Raw genomic sequence first — 27970 nt, 5'->3', positions numbered from 1 at the left:
TTATAATTTTCCCTATTTGCTTTTAGATTACAATTCCCCTCTAAGAGCACCTGTGGTTGTGTTGAAATAGATGAAGAGTATGTTGGCCTACAGGTGATTGAACATTCAGAACCACACCGTGCTCAGACGCATGGTGGCGCTTTTACATCATGAGCGCGTTATAGAGGCGCGTGATAACACGGTTCTTGAAGGGGTGAGGTATTCAGTAGCTGCCAAGACACAGCAGTAGCTGCCAAGACGGATGTTAAATAGTGCTATTAAATGGCTAAACGATGGAAATAACAAACAGTTATAGTGGGATCCTATGAAACGGAAATTTTTTTTGTTATTTTATATCTTGTCAGTTCTGCGTTTGGCCAATAGTTTTTCTGCCAAACAATGGCGATGCAAAACCGAAAAAGACGGTGGCTAAGCGGATGGGCATTTTGTAATTTTGCTCTTATTTTTATTCATTTGAAAGGAATCTCAGCGCAAATACGATACTCCATTCAAGAGGAATTAAAAGTCGGAACGGCAGTTGGGAATATAGCTAACGACCTGGGATTCGACACGTCGAGACTGGCGGACCGGAATCTTCGTATCGTGTCTGGAACAAAGCAGGACCTCTTCCAGGTAAACCAGAGAGATGGCGCATTGCTAGTGCACCACAGAGTAGACCGAGAGGAACTGTGCGTAAAATCCGCGCCGTGTTTCATCAACTTGAAAGCGGTGATAGAGAATCCGCTAGAAATGCACCAAGTCACAGTCGAGATAATGGATGTAAATGATAACTCCCCTACCTTTCCAGATGAAACCTATAACTTAGAGATACTAGAGTCTGCTACCACTGGAGCCCGACTCCAGTTGGAAGGAGCTCACGACCCAGATACTGGCGTATATTCTTTGCAATCGTATAAATTAAGCCAGAATCAATATTTCCGAGTAGAAATTGAGGACTTTGGCGAGGATGGCAAAATTCCGTTTTTGATTTTAAAAAGCCCTTTGGATAGGGAACACATAGCCCGATATGATTTGACGTTAACGGCCTTAGATGGAGGCAAGCCACCAAAATCAGGAACTCTTAATGTTACAGTTACTGTGTCTGATGTAAACGACAATACTCCTGTGTGTGATAAGCAGAAATATACCGTAACAGTAAAAGAAAACGTACCTAAAGGTACATTTCTATTGCGAGTTAATGCCTCTGATTCGGATGAAGGCGTGAATGGCGAGGTGGAGTATTCATTGCGAAGTAAATTCAGAGGTATGGCTGCTGAGCCATTTGAGTTGGACAGCAAAACAGGGGAGCTAAAAGTGAAGGGAGGCCTTGATTTCGAGGAGAAGCAGGTGTATGAGATGAAGATATTGGCCTCGGACAAGGGAGCAGTATCTCTCTCCACGCACTGCAACGTGCTCGTCAGAGTGGAAGACGTGAACGACAACAGGCCTGAGATTGACGTCACATCTCTGTCTAGCCGGATACCAGAGGACGCAACTCCCGGAACCGTGGTGGCTCTGATGGGGATGAACGACCTGGACTCCGGTGTAAACGGACAGGTAGTCTGTTCTTTACCGGAGGATTTACCGTTCGTTCTGAAGCCTTCTCTTGATGGAAATTTCTTTTCGTTAGTCACCAATGATTACCTTGATAAAGAGTCGGTGCCTCGGTATGATATTACAATCACGGCTAAAGACTTAGGAATCCCTCCTCTGGTGTCAACTAAAGTCATTCAAGTGGAGGTAGTGGATGTTAACGATAATAGTCCGCTATTCACTGAAAACCCATATACATTTTATGTCGTTGAAAATAATAAGCCCGGTATGCCCATTTTCTCAGTAAGCGCGTCTGATGTTGATGATGGTGAAAATGCAGAAATTGTATATTCTCTGGACCGTGGGAGCACTGGACAACGCGTGACATCCTTCCTGAACATAAACGAAGGCAACGGTACCATTTACGCACTAAAGAGCTTTGACTTTGAAACCCTCAAAACGTTCCAGTTCTGCATCATTGCCAAAGACTCTGGAACTCCGTCTCTAAGCAGCAACGTCACAGTCAACGTGTTCATTCTGGATCAGAACGACAACGCTCCAGTGATCTTGTATCCAGTCAGCACTAACGGTTCCGCTGAAGGTGTGGAGGAGATTCCCCGCAATTTGAACGCAGGCCATTTGGTGACTAAAGTGAGAGCCTATGACGCTGATATAGGATATAACGGCTGGTTATTATTTTCACTGCAGGAAGTTACTGACCACAGTCTCTTTGCTTTGGACCGCTATACAGGACAGATACGGACACTTCGGTCATTCACAGAGACAGACGAGGCTGAGCATAAACTGGTCATACTGGTAAAAGACAACGGGAACGTTTCACTCTCAGCAACAGCTACTGTGATTATCAACATTGTGGAGCCCAAAGAGGCTTTTGCAGCTTCTGATGTTAAAAGTTCAGTAAAAGACGAGGAGGAGAACAGCGTTACATTTTATTTGATCATTACTTTGGGGTCAGTTTCAACGCTTTTTCTCATCAGTATCATCGTGTTGATTGTAATGCAGTGCTCCAAACCCACAGACTATTCCTCCAAGTATTTACAAGATGCGAATTACGACGGGACACTGTGCCACAGCATCCAGTACAGATCCGGAGACAAACGGTACATGTTAGTTGGACCCAGAATGAGTATAGGTTCTACTATAGTCCCGGGCAGCAATGGAAATAATCTAGTGGTTCCCTCAGAACACAGGAGGAGAGCTTCTGGAGAGGTAAGAACTCTCTCTCTATTCTTTGCAGCCTATTAAGTCGGATAAAGAGAAATGTTTTGGATGAATTTGTTGCTTGTTGTTTTGTCTCCGCATAATGTCCGAGTGTGCAAACTCGCTGTGATGGTCGCTGTCCACGGCGCCGAATTACCACAAACTCACTGATTAGCATGCTAGGCTACTACCTCGGGTTTATAATCTGTTCTTTTGCGGTGTAACTCTTCAATTCAGTTTCTTCCTCTACCTCCCATATCTATCCATCTTCACCTTTATTCGTTCTTATGATGGTCGATTTGGATTATAATTGGTATATATATTGGGTTTGATGCAACACGTAAACAACGAGTATCGCTCCCTCGGAGCGTTTGCAGTGTTTGTGATTTCCAGAATCCCGGACCACAGGGTGTCAGTGTAACACAAGGAGAATATCTGGTACTTTGTAGACTAGGCCCCTTCTCTGGTCTGTTTTGTTCCACACATTCAGAGAGAGTATTGCGGACATCAGAACAAGACGTGATGTGATCGTCAGAGAATAGTTGTATTCCTTTACAGTGCTGAAACGTTGGATTCGTTACGGATTATCATGATTTGGTCATCTGATAATTAAGATATATATTTTTTGGTCATTGAGGATTTTGCTTAACTTTCTGACTAACCATGGGAGGAGGAGGACAAAGGCGCAGATGGGAGTACTGGTGGGTTGCTGTGCGTTTCTCTCTTCTGCTGTGTTTGGGGGAGAAGGTTTCAGCACAGATAAGGTACTCTATTCCAGAGGAGGTGAAAGAGGGATCCGTTGTTGGAAATGTTGCTAAAGATTTGGGTCTTGACGTCAGTACTTTGGTAGAGAGGCGGTTTCGTATTGTTTCTGGATCTAAGGACGCTCTTTTCCAGGTAAATCAGAACAATGGCGTCTTGTATGTTCATAAGAATATCGACAGAGAGGAGGTCTGTGATGGTGATAGCGCCTGCTTGATTGACCTGAAAATGGTTGTTGAAAACCCTCTAGAAATCCATTACGTTGGTGTAGAAATTACAGATGTGAATGATAATTCTCCCAGTTTCCCAGACATAGCAAAAGGGCTGGACATTTCAGAGAGCACACACGCTGGATCGCATTTCCAACTACCAGCTGCGCGTGATCTTGACTCTGGGATTAATTCCATTCGCTTGTACAAATTAAGTCAAAACGCTCATTTTGAATTGGAAGTTAGAGATAGAGGAGATGAAAAGGTACCCTTTTTAGTTCTACAGAAAACGCTGGATAGAGAGCAGAAATGTGAGCACAGATTATTACTGACAGCAATCGATGGAGGGAATCCGCCGAGATCAACCAATCTTAATTTGACGGTCACAGTGCTAGACATAAACGACAACCGACCTGTATTTAGTCAGGAGGTGTACACTGTAACGCTGGAGGAAAATGTATCCATCAACACTGTTGTGATACAAGTAAAAGCTATTGACTTGGACGAGGCTGTCAATGGTGATGTTGAATATAGTCTTGGCAGAGATCTTAATCGTAAAGTTTACGAGGTGTTTAATTTAGACGGTGTCACTGGAGAAATTCGAGTCAAAGGAGAGGTCGACTTTGAATCGACAGAAGTTTATAGACTTGACGTGCAGGCTTCGGATAAAGGACAGCCTCCCATGACTGTGAGCTGTAGAGTTATCATTAAGATAACAGATGTAAATGACAACCAACCAGATATAGAGGTGACATCCCTCTCTAATTTAGTTCGGGAAGATGCAAAACCTGGAACTGTTGTTTATCTTATTAGTGTTACAGATAAGGACTCGGGTATCAATGGAAAGGTGTTGTGTAGTCTGTCAGATACTGTACCGTTTGAGTTAAAACCCTCATACCAAGATAATATGTATTCTTTAGTGACCAAACAACGTTTAGACAGAGAACTCGTGTCCCATTATGACATCACAATAACTGCTACTGACTGTGGTCAGCCTCCTCTGTCCACATTCAAAACTCTGAGTGTACAGATATCAGATGTGAACGACAACAGTCCAGAATTCTCCCAAACCCCTCTTCAGTTGTACTTAGCGGAAAATAACGCCCCTGGTGCATCGATATTCTCTGTAAGCGCCACTGATAAAGACTTGAATGAAAATGCTGTGATTTCATATCACATAGTTAGAGGTGAAGGAACACTGAATGATATGGCATCTTTCCTCAACATCAATTCGGAAAATGGACATATTTCCGCGCTAAAAAGCTTTGATTTTGAATCCCTCAAAACGTTCCAATTCCAAGTTGTAGCTACAGACTCTGGAACTCCGTTACTAAGCAGCAACGTCACAGTGAACGTGTTCATTCTGGATCAGAACGACAACGCTCCAGTGATCTTGTATCCAGTCAGCGCTAACGGTTCTGCTGAAGGTCTGGAGGAGATTCCCCGCAATGTGAACGTAGGCCATTTGGTGACTAAAGTGAGAGCCTATGACGCTGATATAGGATATAACGGCTGGTTATTATTTTCGCTGCAGGAAGTTACTGACCACAGTCTCTTTGCTTTGGACCGCTATACAGGACAGATAAGGACACTTCGGTCATTCACCGAGACAGACGAGGCTGAGCATAAACTGGTCATACTAGTTAAAGACAATGGGAACGTTTCACTGTCAGCAACAGCTACTGTGATAATCAAGGTTGTGGAGCCCAAAGAGGCTTTTGCAGCTTCTGATGTTAAAAGTTCAGTAAAAGACGAGGAGGAGAACAGCGTTACATTTTATTTGATCATTACTTTGGGGTCAGTTTCAACGCTTTTTCTCATCAGTATCATCGTGTTGATTGTAATGCAGTGTTCCAAAACCCCAGACTATTCCTCCAAGTATTTACAAGATACGAATTACGACGGGACACTGTGCCACAGCATCCAGTACAGATCCGGAGACAATCGGTACATGCTAGTTGGACCCAGAATGAGTATAGGTTCTACTATTGTCCCGGGCAGCAATGGAAATACTCTAGTGATACCCGAAGACAGGAGGAGAGCTTCTGGAGAGGTAAGAGCTGTCTCTATCATTTTCTGCCTGTTAAATCAGATAAAGAGACATGTTTTGAGGGAATTTGTCCGAGTGTGCAAACCAGCGGTGTCAATCGCTGTCCATGGTGCTGAATTATCATAAACTCTCTGCTTAGCATGCTACGCTACTACCTCGGGTTTATTATCAAATCAAATGTATTTCAAATCAAATGTATTTATATAGCCCTTTATACATCAGCTGATATCTCAAAGTGCTGTACAGAAACCCAGCCTAAAACCCCAAACAGCAAGCTATGCAGGTGTAGAAGCATGGTGGCTTGGAAAAACTCCCCAGAAAGGCCAAAACCTAGGACGACACCTAGAGAGGAACCAGGCTATGAGGGGTGGCCAGTCCTCTTCTGGCTGTGCCGGGTGGAGATTATAACAGAACATGGCCAAGATGTTCAAATGTTCATAAATGACCAGCATGGTCAAATAATAATAATCACAGTAGTTGTCGAGGGTGCAGCAAGTCAGCACCTCAGGAGTAAATGTAAGTTGGCTTTTCATAGCTGATCATTAAGAGTATCTCTACCACTCCTGCCGTCTCTAAAGAGTTGAAAACTGCAGGTCTGGGACAGGTAGCACGTCCGGTGAACAGGTCAGGATTCCATAGCCGCAGGCAGAACAGTTGAAACTGGAGCAGCAGCACGGCCAGGTGGACTGGGGACAGCAAGTAGTCATTATGCCAGGTAGTCCTGAGACATGGTCCTAGGGCTCAGGTCCACCGCGAGAGAGAAAGAAAGAATTAGAGAGAGCATACTTAAATTCACACAGGACACCGGATAAGACAGGAGAAATACTCCAGATAGTCCCCACACCACTAGAGGGATATCTTCAACCACCAACTTACCATCCTGAGACAAGGCCGAGTATAGCCCACAAAGATCTCCGCCACGGCACAACCCAAGGGGGGGCGCCAACCCAGACAGGAAGATCACGTCAGTGACTCAACCCACTCAAATGACGCACCCCTCCTAGGGACGCATGAAAGAGCACCAGTAAGCCATCGACTCAGCCCCTGTAATAGGGTTAGAGGCAGAGAATCCCAGTGGAAAGAGGGGAACCGGCCAGGCAGAGACAGCAAGGGCGGTTCCTCTGTTCTTTTGCTGTGTACTCCTTCAATTCCGTTTCTTCCTCCACCTCCCATATATATCCATCTTCCATCTTCACCTTTACTCGTTCTTTAATGGTTAATTTGTGCTGGAATGTTTTTTTTGTTGTTGTTTTTTTTAAATCCAAAACGTAAACAATGATAACAACTCTCGGGGGTTATGTAGTTGTTGTGATTACCAGAATCCCGGACCACGTGGTGTCAGTGTAATACAAGGAGAATGTCTGGTACTTTGTAGACTAGTCCCCTCTCTGGTCTGTTTTGTTCCACACATACAGAGAGAGTATTGCGGAGATTGGAACAAGACGTGCTATGATTGTCAGATTTGTTTTATATTATTCGCTGCCTAAACATTAGATGCTGTATAGATCATTACGAGTTGTCCATCTGATCCTCAGGATTGCATTCTTTCATTATTGATCGTGCTTATTTTTTCTATTTAACGATGGAATATGGAGGACAAAGGCGCAGATGGGTGTACTGGTGGGTTGTTCTGCGTTTCTCTCTTCTGCTGTGCTTCGGAGAGCAGGTTTCAGCACAGATAAGGTACTCTATTCCAGAGGAGGTGAAAGAGGGATCCGTTGTTGGAAATGTTGTTAAGGATTTGGGTCTCGACGTCAGTACTTTGGTGGAGAGACGGTTTCGTATCGTTTCTGGAACTAAAGAAGATATTTTCCAGGTAAATCAGAACAATGGAGTCTTGTATGTTCACAAGAATATCGACAGAGAGGAGCTCTGCGATGGCAATATTGCATGTTTGATAAACCTGAAAATGGTTGTTGAAAATCCGTTAGAAATACATTACGCCGGAATAGAAATCACGGATGTTAATGATAACTCGCCCAATTTTCAAGAGAAAGACAAACTAGTTGATATTTCGGAATCTACTCTTTCTGGCAAGCGACTCCAGTTACCAGCCGCGCGTGATCCTGATGTTGGCGTTAATGCAGTACGTGTCTATAAATTGAGTCACAATGAACATTTTGATTTGCAAATAAGAGAAAGAGGAGAAGATAAAATTCCCTTCTTAGTTTTACAAAAACCCTTGGATAGAGAGAAACAATCTGAACATAGACTAGTTTTAACTGCAGTCGATGGTGGAAGTCCACAGAGGTCAGGGACTCTTAATGTCACTATCACTGTTCTCGATTCGAATGACAACAATCCTGTATTTAGTCATGAGGTATACTCGGTCACATTGCCTGAAAATGTCCAACCCGGAACTATTGTACTCAACGTTAAGGCAACAGATTTGGACGACGGTTCCAATGGTGACGTTGAATATTTATTTGGTAGTGAACTTCTTCCCAAGATATATGATGTATTTAGTTTAGATAAAGCTACAGGTGCAATTCGTGTTAAAGGTTACGTTGACTTCGAGGACATTGACACATATAAACTAGACGTCCATGCCACTGACAAAGGGCAGCCCCCAATGAGTACGGATTGTAGAGTCATTATAAAGATACTCGATTTAAACGACAATAAACCCGAAATAGAGGTGACATCCCTCTCTAGTATGGTGTCAGAAGATTCAAAACCAGGAACTATTATTTCTCTAATTAGTGTGACAGATAAAGACTCTGGTATTAATTGTAAAGTTGTATGCAGTCTTTCAGACGATGTACCTTTCGAATTAAAGCCCTCATACCAAGATAATATGTATTCTTTAGTGACCAGACAACGTTTGGATCGTGAACTCGTGTCCCATTATGACATCACAATAACTGCTACTGACTGTGGTCAGCCTCCTCTGTACACATTCAAAACTCTGAGCGTCCAGATATCAGATGTAAATGATAACAGCCCAGAATTCTCCCAAAACCCCCTTGAGTTGTACTTAGTGGAAAACAACGCCCCTGGTGCATCTATATTCTCTGTAAGCGCTTCTGATAAAGACTTGAATGAAAACGCTGCGATTTCATATCACATTGTTAGAGGTGAAGGGACACAGAATGATATGGCTTCTTTTCTGAATATAAATTCTGATAATGGACATATCTACGCGCTCAAAAGTTTTGACTTTGAAACTTTAAAAACATTCCAATTCCAAGTTGTAGCTACAGACTCTGGAACTCCGTCACAATGCAGCAACGTCACAGTCAACGTGTCCATTCTGGATCAGAACGACAACGCTCCAGTGATCTTGTATCCAGTCAGCACTAATGGTTCCGCTGAAGGTGTGGAGGAGATTCCCCGCAATGTGAACGCAGGCCATTTGGTGACTAAAGTGAGAGCCTATGACGCTGATATAGGATATAACGGCTGGTTATTATTTTCACTGCAGGAAGTTACTGAACACAGTCTCTTTGCTTTGGACCGCTATACAGGACAGATAAGGACACTTCGGTCATTCACAGAGACAGACGAGGCTGAGCATAAACTGGTCATACTGGTAAAAGACAATGGGAACGTTTCACTGTCAGCAACAGCTACTGTGATTATCAAGGTTGTGGAGCCCAAAGAGGCATTTGCAGCTTCTGATGTTAAAAGTTCAGTAAAGGACGAGGAGGAGAACAGCGTTATATTTTATTTGATCATTACTTTGGGGTCAGTTTCAACGTTTTTTCTCATCAGTATCATCGTGTTGATTGTAATGCAGTGCTCCAAACCCACAGACTATTCATCCAAGTATTTACAAGATGTGAATTACGACGGGACACTGTGCCACAGCATCCAATACAGATCCGGAGACAATCGGTACATGTTAGTTGGACCCAGAATGAGTATAGGTTCTACTATAGTCCCGGGAATCAATGGGAATACTCTAGTGGTTGCCTCAGATCAAAGGAGAGCTTCTGGAGAGGTAAGAGCTGTCTCTAAACCATTGCACCTCAAAATATATGTATTGGCATGTTTTGTCCGTGGCTAACGCAACCTCTTTGCAGCAGCGGATGCTGGCCATGGTGCTGAACTACCAACTCACCGATTAGTTTAGCTGGGGAAAGCATTGTACCGCTAGGCTAACTACTGTACCTCAGGTTTATCACATGATCTTCTGCTGTAGTCCTTCAATCCAGTCTCTATCTCTTCTGCTCACATCCACGCACCTTCATCTTCATACTAGACCTTCTAAAATATTATTTACTGGAGTTGGTGTTTTTGTTGGTTTGGATGCAAAACGTAAGTTGATAACAACTCTCTCGGTGCCTATCTAGTTGTTGTCGATACCAGAATCCCGGACCACATGGTGTCAGTGTAACACAAGGTTACTGGTGCTTTGTAGATTAGGCCCTTCCCTTCTCTGGTCTGTTTTGTTCCACACATACAGAGAGAGTGGTGCGGACGTCAGAACAAGACGTGTATGTTAGGGATAATCGTATTTTATTTCGGTGCTGACGCATTGAACTTCGCATGGATGAGAACGAGTTGGCCATATGATCATTAGGATTGTGTTTCATTGAGGATTGTGCTTACTTTTCTGTCTAACGATGGGAGATGCAAGACAAAGGCGCAGATGGGAGTACTGGTGGGTTGCTGTGCGTTTCACTCTTCTGCTGTGTTTGGGGGAGAAGGTTTCAGCACAGATAAGGTACTCTATTCCAGAGGAGGTGAAAGAGGGATCCGTTGTTGGAAATGTTGCAAAGGATTTGGGTATCGACGTCAGTACATTGGTGGAGAGACGGTTTCGTATTGTTTCTGGATCTAAGGACGCTCTTTTCCAGGTAAATCAGAACAATGGCGTCTTGTATGTTCACAAGAATATCGACAGAGAAGCGATTTGTAACGACAAGGTAGCTTGCGCGATAGACCTGAAAATCGTTGTTGAAAACCCGCTTGAAGTCCATTATGTAGGTTTAGAGATAACGGACGTAAATGACCACTCGCCAAGTTTCTCCGAGAAAAATCTACACATAGAGATAGCTGAAAATAAACCTGCAGGAGCTCGATTTGAACTCCAGCCTGCACGTGATTTCGACTCCGGAATTAATTCTATACGTTCCTATAAGTTAAATCCAAATGAACATTTCGATTTAGAACTGAGAGATAGTGGGGAAGGGGATACAATCCCGTTTTTAATTTTACAGAAAGCCTTGGACAGGGAACAGGAGACCAAACATTCATTACTATTGACAGCATTGGATGGGGGGAATCCACCTGGAACAGGTACTCTAAACATCACTGTCACAGTCCTTGACGCAAATGATAATCAGCCTGTATGTAGTCAGGACGTCTATTCAGTTACATTACAAGAAAATGCTGATATCGGTAGGTTTGTAGTTAGAGTGAATGCAACCGATGCAGACCATGGGTCAAATGGCGTGGTGGAATATACTCTCGGTAGAAATTTAAAGCGGAGAGTACATGATATTTTCCTATTGGATAGGATTACTGGGGCAATTAAGGTGAAAGGCCCGGTAGATTTTGAAGAAAATGAGATGTACAGTCTAAATGTACAGGCTTCTGATAAGGGCCAGCCTCCACTGACAACTGATTGCAGAGTTATTGTAAAGATACAAGACGTGAACGACAACAGACCACAAATAGAGGTTACATCACTCTCCAATACCGTGTCTGAAGATTCTAAACCTGGAACTGTTATATCTCTCATCAGTGTGACAGATCAAGACTCCGATATTAACGGAAAAGTTATTTCCAGTATAACTGAAAACGTGCCATTTGAATTAAAACCCTCATATAAGGATAACGTGTATTCTATAGTCACAAAGGGGCGTTTAGACAGAGAATTCGTGTCCCATTATGACATCACAATAACTGCCACCGACTGTGGTCAGCCTCCTCTGTCCACATTCAAAACTCTGAGCGTCCAGATATCAGATGTAAATGATAACAGCCCAGAATTCTCCCAAAACCCCCTTGAGCTGTACTTAGTGGAAAATAACGCCCCTGGTGCATCTATATTCTCTGTAAGCGCCACTGATAAAGACTTGAATGAAAATGCTGCGATTTCATATTACATAGTTAGAGGTGAAGGGACGCAGAATGATATGGCTTCTTTTCTGAATATAAATTCTGATAATGGTCATATTTCCGCGCTGAAAAGCTTTGACTTCGAAATCCTCAAAACGTTCCAATTCCAAGTTGTAGCTACAGACTCTGGAACTCCGTTACTAAGCAACAACGTCACAGTGAACGTGTTCATTCTGGATCAGAACGACAACCCTCCAGTGATCTTGTATCCAGTCAGCACTAACGGTTCTGCTGAAGGTGTGGAGGAGATTCCCCGCAATGTGAACGCAGGCCATTTGGTGACTAAAGTGAGAGCCTATGACGCTGATATAGGATATAACGGCTGGTTATTATTTTCACTGCAGGAAGTTACTGACCACAGTCTCTTTGCTTTGGACCGCTATACAGGACAGATAAGGACACTTCGGTCATTCACAGAGACAGACGAGGCTGAGCATAATCTGGTCATACTGGTAAAAGACAATGGGAACGTTTCACTGTCAGCAACAGCTACTGTGATTATCAAGGTTGTGGAGCCCAAAGAGGCTTTTGTAGCTTCTGATGTTAAAAGTTCAGTAAAAGACGAGGAGGAGAACAGCGTTACATTTTATTTGATCATTACTTTGGGGTCAGTTTCAGCGCTTTTTCTCGTCAGCATCATCGTGTTGATTGTAATGCAGTGCTCCAAACCCACAGACTATTCCTCCAAGAATTTACAAGATGTGAATTACGACGGGACACTGTGCCACAGCATTCAATACAGATCCGGAGACAAACGGTACATGTTAGTTGGACCCAGAATGAGTATAGGTTCTACTATTGTCCCGGGCAGCAATGGAAATACTCTTGTGCTACCTGAACACAGGAGGAGAGCTTCTGGAGAGGTAAGAGCTGTTTCTAAGCATTAAACTTTGAAAGCATATTGGTGGATATTTCTAAGAATTTATCGTGCGTAATGAAATGTGTGACTGATGATGAAGCGGTTGCTGTCGACCCTGGTTGTGCTGAATTCGTCTTGATTTTGTTTTTGGGTTATATATGCATTAGTTATGATGACCTCTCTCAAATAGGTAGATAGTCATAGACCAGGCCCAAACAAGACTCATCAGTGTAATTCCCCTGTCTACAAACTGATTTTCTGTGCGTAATTGAGAAATGAACTCGTCCACTCATGTGGTGCTGATTTACAAAGTGAATAGCTTTTCCTTGCAATCGAGGTATTTACTATGTCAGTCTGTTACATATGTAGTCATCCAATCCATTTATTCCTAATCCATTTCCATGTACTCCCCCTCAACCTTTCCTCATCCCACGCCTGTAACTATAATATTGCGCTGGTACTTTTAGCTGATGCTAATACAGTAATGTACAATCATTCTAGAGCCTTGTGTACTCGTGGCAAGCAGTAGTTCGGTCCGCATGGTGTCGGTGTCACACAAGGAGAATGCCTGACTGTCTGGTGTTTTGTATATTTGTCCTTGCCCCTATCTGGGTTGTTTTGTCCCCAAATGCAGAGAGAGCTGTGCGGACATAAGAACAGAACGTGCTATGATAGTCAGAGAATAATTGTATTATTTTTCTGTGCTGAAACATTGCATTTCGTTATGGATCATCATGAGTTGGTCATCTGATCATTAGGATTGTGTTTTTTCATTGTGGATTGTGCTTACTTTTCTGTCTAACGATGGGAGATGGAAGACAAAGGCGCAGATGGGAGTACTGGTGGGTTGCTGTGCGTTTCTCTCTTCTGCTGTGTTTGGGGGAGAAGGTTTCAGCACAGATAAGGTACTCTATTCCAGAGGAGGTGAAAGAGGGATCTGTTGTTGGAAATGTTGCAAAGGATTTGGGTCTTGACGTCAGTACTTTGGTGGAGAGACGGTTTCGTATTGTTTCTGGATCTAAGGACGCCCTTTTCCACGTAAATCAGAACAATGGCGTCTTGTATGTTCATAACAAAATCGACAGAGAGGAGCTCTGTGATGGCAATATTGCATGTTTGATTAACCTGAAAATGGTTGTTGAAAACCCTTTAGAAATTCATTATGTAGGTGTCGAAATCACCGACGTCAATGATCACTCTCCTATTTTTCCTGGAAATGAGCAGTATTTGGAAATAGCGGAACATACCATGCTAGGGACGCGCTTCCAAATCCAGGCTGCACGGGATCCAGATATAGCGTTAAACTCTGTCCGTTTGTATAAATTAAGTCAGAGCGATCATTTTGAAATTGAGATTAGAGACGATGAAGACAAAATACCTTTCTTAGTCTTGAAAAAAGCTTTGGATAGGGAGCTCAAAACCAAACACAGATTACTTGTTACTGCAGTTGATGGAGGTAGTCCACAACGATCAGGGACGGTCAACGTCACTATTAATGTGCTTGATTCGAATGATAACCGTCCTGTTTGTAGTCAAGACACCTATTCAGTGAGACTACGGGAAAATGCCGCACTTGGTACTGTGGTTGTTAGGGTAAATGCCACAGATCTAGATGAGGGTTCAAACGGTGAGTTGGAGTACACTTTAGGCAGAAACCTAAAGCGTAAAGTATATGATATTTTTGAACTGGATAGCCTAACTGGAGAAATTAAAGTCAAAGGTGAGGTGGACTTCGAGGACACAGAAGTTTATAAACTAGATGTACAGGCTTCAGACAAAGGACAACCTCCCTTAACTGTGGAATGCAGAGCAATTATAAAGATAATTGATGTTAATGATAACCAACCAGAAGTAGAGGTGACATCACTGTCCAATGTCGTTTCAGAAGATTCAAAACCCGGAACAGTTATTTCGCTCATTAGTGTGACAGATAAAGACTCAGGTATTAATGGTAAAGTTTTGTGTAGCATCTCCAACAATGTACCGTTTGAGTTAAAACCGTCATATGAAGATAATATGTACTCCTTAGTGACCAAACACCGTTTAGATCGAGAGCTAGTGTCTGTTTATGACATCACAATAACTGCCACTGACTGTGGTCAGCCTCCTCTGTCTACATTCAAAACTCTGAGCGTCCAGATATCAGATGTGAACGATAACAGTCCAGAATTCTCCCAAAACCCCCTTGAGCTGTACTTAGTGGAAAATAACGCCCCTGGTGCATCGATATTCTCTGTAAGCGCCACTGATGAAGACTTAAATGAAAATTCTGCGATTTCATATCACATAGTTAGAGGTGAAGGAACACTGAATGATATGTCATCTTTCCTCAACATCAATTCGGATAATGGTCATATTTCCGCGCTCAAAAGCTTTAATTTCGAAACCCTCAAAACGTTCCAATTCCAAGTTGTAGCAACAGACTCTGGGACTCCATCTCTAAGCAGAAACGTCACAATAAATGTTTTCATTCTGGATCAGAACGACAACGCTCCAGTGATCTTGTATCCAGTCAGCGCTAACGGTTCCGCTGAAGGTGTGGAGGAGATTCCCCGTAATGTGAACGCAGGCCATTTGGTGACTAAAGTGCGAGCCTATGACGCTGATATAGGATATAACGGCTGGTTATTATTTTCACTGCAGGAAGTTACTGACCACAGTCTCTTTGCTTTGGACCGCTATACAGGACAGATAAGGACACTTCGGTCATTCACAGAGACAGACGAGGCTGAGCATAAACTGGCCATACTGGTGAAAGACAATGGGAACGTTTCACTGTCAGCAACAGCTACTGTGATTATCAAGCTTGTGGAGCCCAAAGAGGCTTTTGCAGCTTCTGATGTTAAAAGTTCAGTAAAAGACGAGGAGGAGAACAGCGTTACATTTTATTTGATCATTACTTTGGGGTCAGTTTCAATGCTTTTTCTCATCAGTATCATCGTGTTGATTGTAATGCAGTGCTCCAAACCCACAGACTATTCCTCAAAGTATTTACAAGATGTGAATTACGACGGGACACTGTGCCACAGCATCCAGTACAGGTCCGGAGACAATCGGTACATGTTAGTTGGACCCAGAATGAGTATAGGTTCTACAATAGTCCCGGGCAGCAATGGGAATACTCTTGTGCTACCTGAACACAGGAGGAGAGCTTCTGGAGAGGTAAGAGCTGTTTCTAAGAATTTCAAAATTTGAAATATCCTGTACGAAAGTATATTTTAGGTCATTCGATTATATATTTTTTTCTGGTTCGTTGGAATGTCTTTAACGTGCTTAATAGAAGTGAGGTTGTTGAAGCGGTCGCTGTCCACTTCGGTGTTGCTGGATCACCAGCTCATTTGCTGTGTTTATCTTCGCTTAAGTGTACAAGTCCATCTCTCTCTCTCTCCTATTTTGACATGTTCTCATTCCTTCATTGCTTCTGCGTAGTTATGGCAACTGGAAAACAGACAATAACTACAAGTTCATATGGTCATGGAAAACCGAATACCGAACCACATGGTGTCGGTGTAGTACTAGGAGACTGTTTTTATAGGTCAGGCCCTGCCCCTCTCTGCGCTGTTTTGTTCCACACAGACGATAGCAGTGCGAACATACGAGCAGGACTTGTTCTGTTGGACAGATAATTACTGTGTTCGTTTTTGGTGCTGAGGTATCGTTATGGATCATTTCGAATTTGTAATATGAGCGGTAGGATTGTATTTCTTTCGTTGAGGACCGTGTTTTGTTGTGTGTTTTAACGATGGGAGACAGAGGACAAAGGCGCAGATGGGAGTACTGGTGGGTTGCTTTGTGTTTCTCTCTTCTGCTGTGCTTCGGAGAGCAGGTTTCAGCACAGATAAGGTACTCTATTCCAGAGGAGGTGAAAGAGGGATCCGTTGTTGGAAATGTTGCTAAAGATTTGGGTCTTGACGTCAGTACTTTGGTAGAGAGGCGGTTTCGTATTGTTTCTGGATCTAAGGACGCTCTTTTCCAGGTAAATCAGAACAATGGCGTCTTGTATGTTCATAAAAATATGGACAGAGAGGAGCTCTGTGGTGGCAATGGCGCTTGCTTGATGGACCTGAAAATCGTTGTTGAAAATCCTCTAGAAATTCACTATATCGGGGTAGAAATAACGGATGTTAATGACCACTCGCCCAGTTTTGCTGAAAAAGACGTACATTTACAAATAGCGGAGAATACCCTCATGGGGGCACGCTTTGAACTCCAGACAGCGCGTGACTTAGACATTGAAATCAATGCTGTCCGTGTGTACAGGTTGAGCCAGAATGATCATTTTGATTTAGAAGTGAAAGACAATGGGGAGGAGGATAAACTTCTGTTTTTAGTTTTAAGTAAGCCACTTGACAGAGAGCAAAATCGCACGCATGAATTATTGTTGACTGCAGTCGATGGAGGTAATCCACCGAAGTCAGGTTTACTTAATATAAATGTCATAGTTCTAGACACCAATGATAATCGACCTGTTTTTAATCAAGACATATATTCCGTTTCTTTAAAGGAGAACTCCCCAATTGGCACAATTGTTACCACTGTTAATGCGTCTGATGCTGATGCCGGTTTAAATGGAGAGATAGAATACTCTCTGGGAAGAGCAGTGAAACGTAAAGTGTATGACATTTTCCAGTTGGACAGCATTACTGGTGAGATTAAAGTGAAAGGTGAAGTTGACTTTGAGGAAAATGAGGTTTACCGATTAAATGTACAGGCGTCTGATAAAGGTCAGCCCCCTCTGACTGTTGACTGTAGAGTTATTATAAAGGTAGTAGATGTGAACGATAATAAACCAGAGATTGATGTAACATCCCTCTCCAATACAATAGCTGAAGATTCAAAACCAGGAACTGTTATTTCTCTAGTTAGTGTGGCAGATAAAGATTCTGGGATTAATGGTAATGTCATATCTACAATAACAGACAACGTGCCATTTGAATTAAAATCTTCATTTAAGGACAATGTGTTTTCTATAGTCACAAAGGGACGTTTAGACAGAGAACTCGTGTCCCATTATGACATCACAATAACTGCCACTGACTGTGGTCAGCCTCCTCTGTACACATTCAAAACTCTGAGCGTCCAGATATCAGATGTAAATGACAACAGTCCAGAATTCTCCCAAAACCCCCTTGAGTTGTACTTAGTGGAAAATAACGCCCCTGGTGCATCTATATTCTCTGTAAGCGCTTCTGATAAAGACTTGAATGAAAACGCTGCGATTTCATATCACATAGTTAGAGGAGAAGGGACGCAGAATGATATGGCATCTTTCCTGAATATAAATTCTGATAATGGCCATATCTCCGCACTGAAAAGCTTTGACTTTGAAACTCTGAAAGCTTTCCAATTCCAAGTTGTAGCTACAGACTCTGGAACTCCGTTAAAAAGCAGCAACGTCACAGTCAACGTGTTCATTCTGGATCAGAACGACAACGCTCCAGTGATCTTGTATCCAGTCAGCGCTAACGGTTCCGCTGAAGGTGTGGAGGAGATTCCCCGCAATGTGAACGCAGGCCATTTGGTGACTAAAGTGAGAGCCTATGACGCTGATATCGGATATAACGGCTGGTTATTATTTTCACTGCAGGAAGTTACTGACCACAGTCTCTTTGCTTTGGACCGCTATACAGGACAGATAAGGACACTTCGGTCATTCACAGAGACAGACGAGGCTGAGCATAAACTGGTCATACTGGTAAAAGACAATGGGAACGTTTCACTGTCAGCAACAGCTACTGTGGCTATCAACATTGTGGAGCCCAAAGAGGCTTTTGCAGCTTCTGATGTTAAAAGTTCAGTAAAATACGAAGAGGAGGACAGCGTTACATTTTATTTGATCGTTACTTTGGGGTCAGTTTCAACGCTTTTTCTCATCAGCATCATCGTGTTGATTGTAATGCAGTGCTCCAAACCCACAGACTATTCCTCAAAGTATTTACAAGATGTGAATTACGACGGGACACTGTGCCACAGCATCCAGTACAGATCCGGAGACAATCGGTACATGTTAGTTGGACCCAGAATGAGTATAGGTTCTACAATAGTCCCGGGCAGCAATGGGAATACTCTAGTGTTACCAGAACAGAGGAGCAGAGCTTCTGGAGAGGTAAGAGCGGTTTCTATGCATTTCATTTTGAACGAATATAGATTGAGATTTGAATGTCTCCAGTGCTTAAATTAAAGACTTTATGACTGACGATGGAGTTGCTGTCCACCCCGATGGTGCTGAATCGTTAACATCCTATTTGTGTCGTTGGCAGATATGCTCGTGTTTAACATTTTATTTATTTATTATTGTTTAGATAGGCTGATCTCTCTTTTTTTAATGTGTGACTTGCCAAAACCAGGTCCCAACAAGACTCATTGTTGTACGTGAGTCTGTTGTTGTACGACATTTCTGTGCATAATTAAGAACTGAACTCTGATGCGGTAGCTGTCCACCCTGGCGCTGTTTAATTACAAGCGCATTGTTTGATTTGAATAGCGTTGTATCTACTTTCTCAGTCGTCTACATTCATGCTTCCCATGAACATATTTGTCTTGTTCCAGGTCCCTTTACTCTCTCTCAACCTTTTCTCCACGAGTGTCAATGATATCGTGCAGGTACTTTTGCTGATGCTAATACAGTAATATACAATCATTCTAGAGTCTTGTGTACTCGTGGAAGGAAGTAGCTCGGTCCGCATGGTGTCGGTGTCACACAAGGAGAATGACTGACTGTCTGGTGTTTTGTATATTAGGCCTTGCCCCTCTCTGGGTTGTTTTTTCCCCAAATGCAGAGAGAGCTGTGCAGACATCAGAACAGGACGTGCTATAATAGTCAGAGAATAATTGTATTATTTTTCTGTGCTGAAACATTTAATTTCGTTATGGGTTATTATGAGTTGGTCATCTGATCATTAGGATTGTATCTTTTCATTGAGGATTGTGCTTACTTTTCTGTTTAACGATGGGAGATGGAAGACAAAGGCGCAGATGGGAGTACTGGTGGATTGCTGTGCGTTTCTCTCTTCTGCTCTGCTTCGGAGAGCAGGTTTCAGCACAGATAAGGTACTCTATTCCAGAGGAGGTGAAAGAGGGATCCGTTGTTGGAAATGTTGCTAAGGATTTGGGTCTTGACGTCAGTACTTTGGCAGAGAGACGGTTTCGTATTGTTTCTGAATCTGATGAAGCTCTTTTCCAGGCAAATCAGAACAATGGCGTCTTGTACGTTCGTAAGAATATCGATCGAGAGGAGCTCTGTGATGGCAATGGCGTGTGTTCGATAGACTTAAAAGTCGTTGTTGAAAACCCCTTAGAAGTCCATTATGTGGGTATAGAAATAACGGATGTAAATGACCACTCGCCAAGTTTTGCTGAGAAATATCTACATTTAGACATAGCAGAAAATACCCTTCCTGGGACACGCTTTGAACTCCAGACTGCACGTGATGCAGATGTAGGTTTGAATTCTGTGCGCATTTACAAGTTAAGTAGTAATGATCATTTTGAATTGGAGTTAATTGATAATGGGGACGAAGACAAAGTTCCATTTTTAATCATAAGGAAGGCCATTGACCGAGAACAAAATGCAATGCATTGGTTCATTTTGACAGCTATAGATGGAGGCAACCCCCCAAGATCAGGTACCATAAACGTCACAGTAACTATTCTTGATACAAACGACAATCGTCCAATTTGTGGGAAAGATCTTTACACTGTAACAATCCAGGAAAATGCACCCATTGGAACACCTGTATTAACCATAAACGCCACTGATACAGATGAGGGACACAATGGCGAAATTGAATATGCACTTGGTCGAAACATTAAGCGCAAAGTTCATGACACGTTTCATTTGAACAGTCTTACTGGTGAAATTCGTGCCATAGGTCCAGTAGACTTTGAAGAGAATGAGTTTTACAAACTAACGGTGCAAGCCTCTGATAAAGGACAACCCCCATTATCAGTTGACTGTAGAGTTGTCATCACGATAACGGATGTAAATGATAATAAACCAGAAATAGGGGTGACGTCATTGTCTAGCATGATATCTGAGGATTCGAAGCCTGGAACGGTCATATCTCTAATTAGTTTAACGGATAAAGACTCTGGTAACAACGGTAAAGTCCTACTGAAAATATCGGAGAATATCCCTTTTGAGTTAAAACCGTCATTTAAGGAGAATGTCTATTCCTTTGTCACAAAGGGGCGCTTAAATCGAGAACTTTTTTCTTATTATGACGTCACAATAACAGCTACTGATTTTGGTCAGCCTCCTCTGTCCACATTCAAAACTCTGAGAGTACAGGTCTCAGATGTGAACGACAACAGTCCAGAATTCTCCCAAACCCCTCTTCAGCTGTACTTAGTGGAAAATAACGCCCCGGGTGCATCGATATTCTCTGTAAGCGCTTCTGATAAAGACTTGAATGAAAATGCTGTGATTTCATATCACATTGTTAGAGGTGAAAGGACACAAAATGATATGGCTTCTTTTCTGAATATCAATTCTGAAAACGGACATATTTCAGCTCTAAAAAGCTTTGACTTTGAAATTCTCAAAACGTTCCAATTTCAAGTTGCAGCTACAGACTCTGGAACTCCGCCGCTAAGCAGTAACGTCACAGTGAACGTGTTCATTCTGGATCAGAACGACAACCCTCCAGTGATCTTGTATCCAGTCAGCCCTAACGGTTCCGCTGAAGGTGTGGAAGAGATTCCCCGCAATGTGAACGCAGGCCATTTGGTGACTAAAGTGAGAGCCTATGACGCTGATATAGGATATAACGGCTGGTTATTATTTTCACTGCAGGAAGTTACTGACCACAGTCTCTTTGCTTTGGACCGCTATACAGGACAGATAAGGACACTTCGGTCATTCACAGAGACAGACGAAGCTGAGCATAAACTGGTCATACTGGTAAAAGACAATGGGAACGTTTCACTGTCAGCAACAGCTACTGTGATTATCAAGCTTGTGGAGCCCAAAGAGGGGTTTGTAGCTTCTGATGTTAAAAGTTCAGTAAAAGACGAGGAGGAGAACAGCGTTACATTTTATTTGATCATTACTCTGGGGTCAGTTTCAACGCTTTTTCTCATCAGTATCATCGTGTTGATTGTAATGCAGTGCTCCAAACCCACAGACTATTCCTCCAAGTATTTGCAAGATGTGAATTACGACGGTACATTGTGTCACAGCATCCAGTACAAATCCGGAGACAAACGGTACATGTTAGTTGGACCCAGAATGAGTATAGGTTCTACTATAGTCCCGGGCAGCAATGGGAATACTCTTGTGCTACCTGAACACAGGAGGAGAGCTTCTGGAGAGGTAAGAGCTGTTTTAAGAGTTGCTCTCTCAAGCTTTCACAAGTATTATATATTGTCTGTTTTTTTGTTCTGTCCTACCTTATATCAGTAAAGATGAGTCATTTGTTGAAATAGCTCTCATGTTAATTGGAATGTTTTGTCCGTGCGTAATGGGGAAGGTTATTTGAAAATATCCGGGGAAAAAAATAGCTGTCCACTGTAGTTGTGCTGAATTCTAGTCGGGGGGTTTTACGTTGGTGAAGACATCCACTACGGTTGCCTAAATATGTTTGTTCTTTTTGCCCTATACACTTCGGTCTTAGCGAGGCAATACCATTGGTTTTTCCCATTCATCCTTTCCCATTGTTTAGCTGGTACTACAAGTATAAGTGGCAGTGTTTTTACATATCTTCACATGGAATCTCTTAACAGTTAAATCTTCACGTAGATGTGGTAACCAGAACCTAGGTACGCAGGGTGTCAGTGTAACACAAGGAGACTGACGTTGTGGTATTGTGTAGAATAGGCCCTGCCCATCCCTGGGCTGGTTTGTTCTACGGATACAGTGAGAGTGGTGTAGACATCAGAACAAGACGTGCTATGCTGAACAGAGATGATTTTGTATTGTTTTCTTGCTGAAGGATGTGTTTGAGTATGGATCATAACGAGTTGGCCTCCCGATCATAAGGATTGTACATTTGGGGATCGTGTTTAGTTGTTTTTACAATGGGAGACGGAGGACAAAGGCGCAGATGGGAGTACTGCTGGGTTGTTCTGAATTTCTCTTTGCTGCTCTGTTTGGGGGAGAAGGTTTCAGCACAGATAAGGTACTCTATTCCAGAGGAGGTGAAAGAGGGATCCGTTGTTGGAAATGTTGCTAAGGATTTGGGTCTTGACGTCAGTACTCTGGTGGAGAGGCGGTTTCGTATTGTTTCTGGATCTAAGGACGCTCTTTTCCACGTAAATCAGAACAATGGCGTCTTGTATGTTCATAAAAATATCGACAGAGAGGTGCTCTGTGATGGCAATAATGCTTGCTTGATAAACCTCAAATTCGTAGTTGAAAATCCGCTTGAAATACACTACGTCAGCGTAGAAATAACGGATATAAATGACCACTCTCCTGTTTTCCCTGAAAAAGATCAGCATCTAGAAATGCCGGAAAATACATTTCCAGGTGCGCGATTCGAACTCCAGACTGCGCGAGACGTAGACGTTGGACTCAATTCTGTTCATTCGTATAAGTTAGGTCAAAATGCACATTTTGAATTACAGTTAATTGATAGTGGGGAAGGTGACAAAATACCATTTTTAATTTTGCAGAAGCCATTGGATAGAGAGCAAAACACCAAACATATGCTAATACTTGCAGCGCTAGACGGAGGGAATCCACCTAAGTCAGGCACCTTGAATATCACTGTTACAGTTCTTGATGTAAATGACAACCGTCCCATCTGCACTCAAGACGAATATTCAGTAACATTGCCTGAAAACGCTCTAAATGGAACTATTGTCATCAGAGTAAACGCCACAGATGCTGACGATGGCCAAAATGGAGTAGTGGAATACACACTAGGCAGAACTATAAAGCGTAAAATACATGAAATCTTTGAATTAGATCACGTGACTGGTGAAATTCAAGTCAAAGGCCAGGTGGATTTTGAAGAAAACGAGGTTTACAGGTTAAATGTACAGGCGTCTGATAAGGGACAACCTCCAACAAGTGTTGATTGTAGAGTTATTATTAAAATAGGAGATGCTAATGATAACCAACCAGACATAGATGTGACTTCCCTCTCGAACACGGTGTCTGAAGATTCTAAACCAGGAACTGTTATTTCTCTCATCAGTGTAACAGATAAAGATTCCGGTATTAATGGTAAAGTTATTGCTAGTATATCTGAAGACATACCATTTGAATTAAAACCTTCATTTCAGGAGAATGTGTATTCTATCGTCACAAAGGGGCGCTTAGATCGTGAACTCGTGTCCCATTATGACATCACAATAACAGCCACTGACTGTGGTCAGCCTCCTCTGTCCACATTCAAAACTCTGAGCGTACAGATATCAGATGTGAACGATAACAGCCCAGAATTCTCCCCAAAACATATTGAGCTGTACTTAGCGGAAAATAACGTCCCTGGTGCGTCCATATTCTATGTAAGCGCTTCTGATAAAGACTTGAATGAAAATGCTGCGATTTCATATCACATAGTTAGAGAAGGGACACAGATTGATATGGCATCTTTTCTGAATATCAATTCTGACAATGGAGATATTTCCGCGCTCAAAAGCTTTGACTTTGAAACACTTAAAACATTTAAATTCCAAGTTGTAGCTACAGACTCTGGAACTCCGTCACTAAGCAGTAACGTCACAGTGAACGTGTTCATTCTGGATCAGAACGACAACGCTCCAGTGATCTTCTATCCAGTCAGCACTAACGGTTCCGCTGGAGGTGTGGAGGAGATTCCCCGTAATGTGAACGCAGGCCATTTGGTGACTAAAGTGAGAGCCTATGACGCTGATATAGGATATAACGGCTGGTTATTATTTTCACTGCAGGAAGTTAGTTACCACAGTCTCTTTGCTTTGGACCGCTATACAGGACAGATAAGGACACTTCGGTCATTCACAGAGACAGACGAGACTGAGCATAAACTGGTCATACTGGTAAAAGACAATGGGAACGTTTCACTGTCAGCAACAGCTACTGTTATTATCAAGGTTGTGGAACCCAAAGAGGCTTTTGCGGCTTCTGATGTTAAAAGTTCAGTGAAAGACGAGGAGGAGAACAGCGTTAAATTTTATTTGATCATTACTTTGGGGTCAGTTTCAACGCTTTTTCTCATCAGTATCATCGTGTTGATTGTAATGCAGTGCTCCAAACCCACAGACTATTCCTCCAAGTATTTACAAGATGTGAATTACGACGGGACACTGTGCCACAGCATCCAGTACAGATCCGGAGACAATCGGTACATGTTAGTTGGACCCAGAATGAGTATAGGTTCTACTATTGTACCGGGCAGCAATGGAAATACTCTAGTGATACCCGAACACGTGAGCAGAGCTTCTGGAGAGGTAAGAACTATACGTTTTGTAACTGCATAGCTCGTCTGTTTGTATGTTCCGAATGAATTGCATTCTATTTTGGTCTAATATGTTGCTTCGGTCGGAGTATGGATGTGGCATTAAGAACCGTACCCTAGGAGGGTTTCTCATAGGGGTAGCGCATCACTGCTTTTGTAAGTGATCGCTGTCCACGACAGTGGTGCTGAAACACTGTACAGTTCAACGTGCTGTTTGAGTTGTTGCAAATGTTGTGCACACGGTGTCGCCGCTCTTCAGTGTTAGAAACATGCATTTGGTTTATATCCCTCACTCTCTTTGTCCTGTTGGCTCATTGCAAATCATATGAGTCTAGTGAAACGGGCACTGGCTTTCTGGAAGGTAGAATACCCACCACATGAAAGGTTGCTTGGAAATGTTTGGTGGATAACCTTGTCATCTTGATTTTTTTCTGGATAAAGCGGACTATAATGGTTCCAGAATAGCAGGACTTGTCAAAATGGTAGACGGACAGAGAAGAGCGGCACCTCTCCGGGCGATGCTGTTGTTTGTATTTTCGTTGTGCTTTTGCCGTGGAGCTTATTGTCAAATACGCTATTCTATCGCGGAGGAGTCGAAAGAAGGTACTTATGTGGGAGACGTAGCAAAGGATTTGGGGTTCAGTGTGGATAAACTGGCGGAACGAAGGTTTCGGATTGTATCGGGCTCTAAGGAAGGTTTTTTGCAGATAAACCAAGACAATGGAGTGTTGTATGTGGACAGAACCATCGACAGGGAGGAGCTGTGTGAGAAAAGCATTGTGTGCTTGATAAACCTAAAAACCGTGGCCGAGAATCCGTTGGAAATACACTATGTTGAGGTAGAAATTACAGATATTAATGATCATTCTCCCAAATTCCCGGAAAAGGTGAAACATTTGGAAATATCCGAGAGCGTTATGCTCCAGGGGACGCGCTTTCCTCTGGACGCTGCGCGTGACCCTGATGTTGGAGCGAACAGTCTCCGTAAGTACACTCTCAGTACAAACGAGAACTTTGAGTTAGATGTTAAAACTCGCGGCGAGGATAAAATCCCCTTTTTGATATTGAAAAAGCCGCTAGACCGAGAACAGATGTCTGAAATATTGTTAACATTGACTGCGTATGACGGGGGTAAACCAGAGAGATCTGGCTCTGTCAATATAACCGTAAAAGTTATCGATATGAATGATAATGTTCCCGTTTTCGACCGACAGGTGTATACATTAACATTAGATGAAAATGCTCCCTTAGGTACCTCTGTTTTGAGGCTGCACGCCACGGATTTAGATGATGGCGCAAACGGACAGGTTATGTACACATTTGATAACAGTCTTAAAAACAGAGCTTTCGATTATTTCGAGATAGATGCAGTTACAGGGGAAATTACAATCAAGGGGTTAGTAGACTTTGAAGAGCAGAGTGTTTACGAAATTGACGTGCAGGCATCTGACAAGGGCCAAGTCACATTGACAGGTCACTGCAGTGTCGTTATCAACGTGAAAGATATAAATGACAACGCACCTGAGATGGACGTTACGTCTCTGTCAGGTCAAGTCCCAGAGGATGCACGACCCGGTACAGCTGTAGCTCTAATCAGTGTGTCTGACATGGACTCTGGTGAAAACGGCTTGGTTATATGTACACTCTCGGACAACATCCCTTTCGAATTAAAACCGTCTTTTCAGAAAAATATGTATACTTTGATTACTAAAAGTGGATTGGACAGAGAGTCGGAGCCTATGTACACAGTGACTATAACTGCTACGGATAAAGGACACCCATCATTGTCTTCCCACAAAACTGTCACGGTCCAGATCTCAGACGTCAACGACAACAGTCCGGTCTTTTCCCAGAGTCCATATACCTTCTATGTACCAGAAAACAATGCTCCAGGCGAGTCGTTGTTTTCATTGAGTACATCAGATAGAGATCAGGATGACAACGCTCGTGTGTCTTATCACATTTGGAAAGGCGACGGTGACACTCCTATTGTATCCTACCTAAATATTAATTCTGATGGTAACATTTACGCGCTAATAAGCTTTGACTTTGAAGCTACCAAAACATTCCAATTCCAAGTTGTAGCTACAGACTCTGGAACTCCGTCACTAAGCAGTAACGTCACAGTGAACGTGTTCATTCTGGATCAGAACGACAACGCTCCAGTGATCTTGTATCCAGTCAGCGCTAACGGTTCCGCTGAAGGTGTGGAGGAGATTCCCCGCAATGTGAACGCAGGCCATTTGGTGACTAAAGTGAGAGCATATGACGCTGATATAGGATATAACGGCTGGTTATTATTTTCACTGCAGGAAGTTACTGACCACAGTCTCTTTGCTTTGAACCGCTATACAGGACAGATAAGGACACTTCGGTCATTCACAGAGACAGAAGAGACTGAGCATAAACTGGTCATACTGGTAAAAGACAACGGGAACGTTTCACTGTCAGCAACAGCTACTGTGAATATTAACGCTGTGGAGCCCAAAGAGGCTTTTGCTGCTTCTGATGTTAAAAGCGCAGTAAAATACGAGGAGGAGACCAGCGTTACATTTTATTTGATCATAAGTTTGGGGTCAGTTATATTGCTTTTTCTCATCAGTATCATCGTGTTGATTGTAATGCAGTGCTCCAAACCCACAGACTATTCCTCCAAGTATTTACAAGATGTGAATAACGACGGGACACTGTGCCACAGCATCCAGTACAGATCCGGAGACAATCGGTACATGTTAGTTGGACCCAGAATGAGTATAGGTTCTACTATAGTCCCGGGCAGCAATGGAAATACTCTAGTGTTACCCGAACACAGGAGAAGGGCTTCTGGAGAGGTAAGAAGTTAAATACGTTTCTATGTACTAATAGTTTGCTGGTGCTGTCCCTGACATTGGAATCTGCCTAT

At 42.8% G+C, this 27970-nt stretch overlaps 9 protein-coding genes across 10 annotated transcripts in view; all 9 read left to right on the top strand.

Moving 5' to 3' along the window:
* Nucleotides 1-222: 222 nt before the first annotated feature.
* LOC116354970 (protocadherin alpha-8-like) lies at nt 223-2778 on the top strand. The gene has a single exon (XM_031797236.1). The coding sequence runs from the start codon at nt 379-381 to the stop codon at nt 2776-2778; it is 2400 nt and encodes a 799-aa protein (XP_031653096.1). The 5' UTR covers nt 223-378.
* A 478-nt stretch (nt 2779-3256) lies between these two features.
* On the top strand, nt 3257-5880 carry LOC116354969 (protocadherin alpha-3-like). Its single transcript, XM_031797235.1, has one exon. The coding sequence runs from the start codon at nt 3397-3399 to the stop codon at nt 5878-5880; it is 2484 nt and encodes an 827-aa protein (XP_031653095.1). The 5' UTR covers nt 3257-3396.
* A 1316-nt stretch (nt 5881-7196) lies between these two features.
* LOC109885993 (protocadherin alpha-7-like) lies at nt 7197-9824 on the top strand. Its single transcript, XM_031797234.1, has 2 exons — nt 7197-9697; nt 9780-9824. The coding sequence occupies exons 1-2, from the start codon at nt 7337-7339 to the stop codon at nt 9822-9824; spliced, it is 2406 nt and encodes an 801-aa protein (XP_031653094.1). The 5' UTR covers nt 7197-7336.
* A 353-nt stretch (nt 9825-10177) lies between these two features.
* On the top strand, nt 10178-12710 carry LOC116354968 (protocadherin alpha-13-like). Its single transcript, XM_031797233.1, has one exon. It carries the CDS (start codon nt 10323-10325, stop codon nt 12708-12710), a length of 2388 nt encoding a protein of 795 aa, XP_031653093.1. The 5' UTR covers nt 10178-10322.
* A 615-nt stretch (nt 12711-13325) lies between these two features.
* LOC116354967 (protocadherin alpha-3-like) lies at nt 13326-15877 on the top strand. The gene has a single exon (XM_031797232.1). The coding sequence runs from the start codon at nt 13487-13489 to the stop codon at nt 15875-15877; it is 2391 nt and encodes a 796-aa protein (XP_031653092.1). The 5' UTR covers nt 13326-13486.
* Nucleotides 15878-16195: 318 nt separating this feature from the next.
* Nucleotides 16196-18993, top strand: LOC116354966 (protocadherin alpha-3-like). Its single transcript, XM_031797231.1, has 2 exons — nt 16196-18788; nt 18985-18993. Exons 1-2 carry the CDS (start codon nt 16425-16427, stop codon nt 18991-18993), a joined length of 2373 nt encoding a protein of 790 aa, XP_031653091.1. The 5' UTR covers nt 16196-16424.
* A 466-nt stretch (nt 18994-19459) lies between these two features.
* The window catches only part of LOC109864680 (protocadherin alpha-C2), a 202713-nt gene continuing 194202 nt past the window's right edge, over nt 19460-27970 (top strand). Inside the window, exon 1 of one of the 2 annotated variants that reach the window (XM_031798575.1) lies at nt 19460-21995. In XM_031798575.1, the coding sequence (XP_031654435.1) occupies nt 19632-21995 (2364 nt within the window). In that variant the 5' untranslated portion in view covers nt 19460-19631. The remainder of the gene's footprint in view (nt 21996-27970) is intronic. The other variant, XM_031798568.1, reaches the window with a different exon arrangement.
* Nucleotides 22442-25090, top strand: LOC116355049 (protocadherin alpha-8-like). The gene has a single exon (XM_031798148.1). The coding sequence runs from the start codon at nt 22700-22702 to the stop codon at nt 25088-25090; it is 2391 nt and encodes a 796-aa protein (XP_031654008.1). The 5' UTR covers nt 22442-22699.
* Nucleotides 25399-27911, top strand: LOC109885987 (protocadherin alpha-7-like). The gene has a single exon (XM_031798147.1). The coding sequence runs from the start codon at nt 25548-25550 to the stop codon at nt 27909-27911; it is 2364 nt and encodes a 787-aa protein (XP_031654007.1). The 5' UTR covers nt 25399-25547.

Source organism: Oncorhynchus kisutch, linkage group LG19, assembly GCF_002021735.2.
Source record: "Oncorhynchus kisutch isolate 150728-3 linkage group LG19, Okis_V2, whole genome shotgun sequence".
Taxonomy (NCBI): Eukaryota; Metazoa; Chordata; class Actinopteri; order Salmoniformes; family Salmonidae; genus Oncorhynchus; species Oncorhynchus kisutch.
The sequence above is the reverse complement of the archived record's forward strand: the minus strand, read 5'-3'. Positions and strand labels throughout refer to the sequence as shown.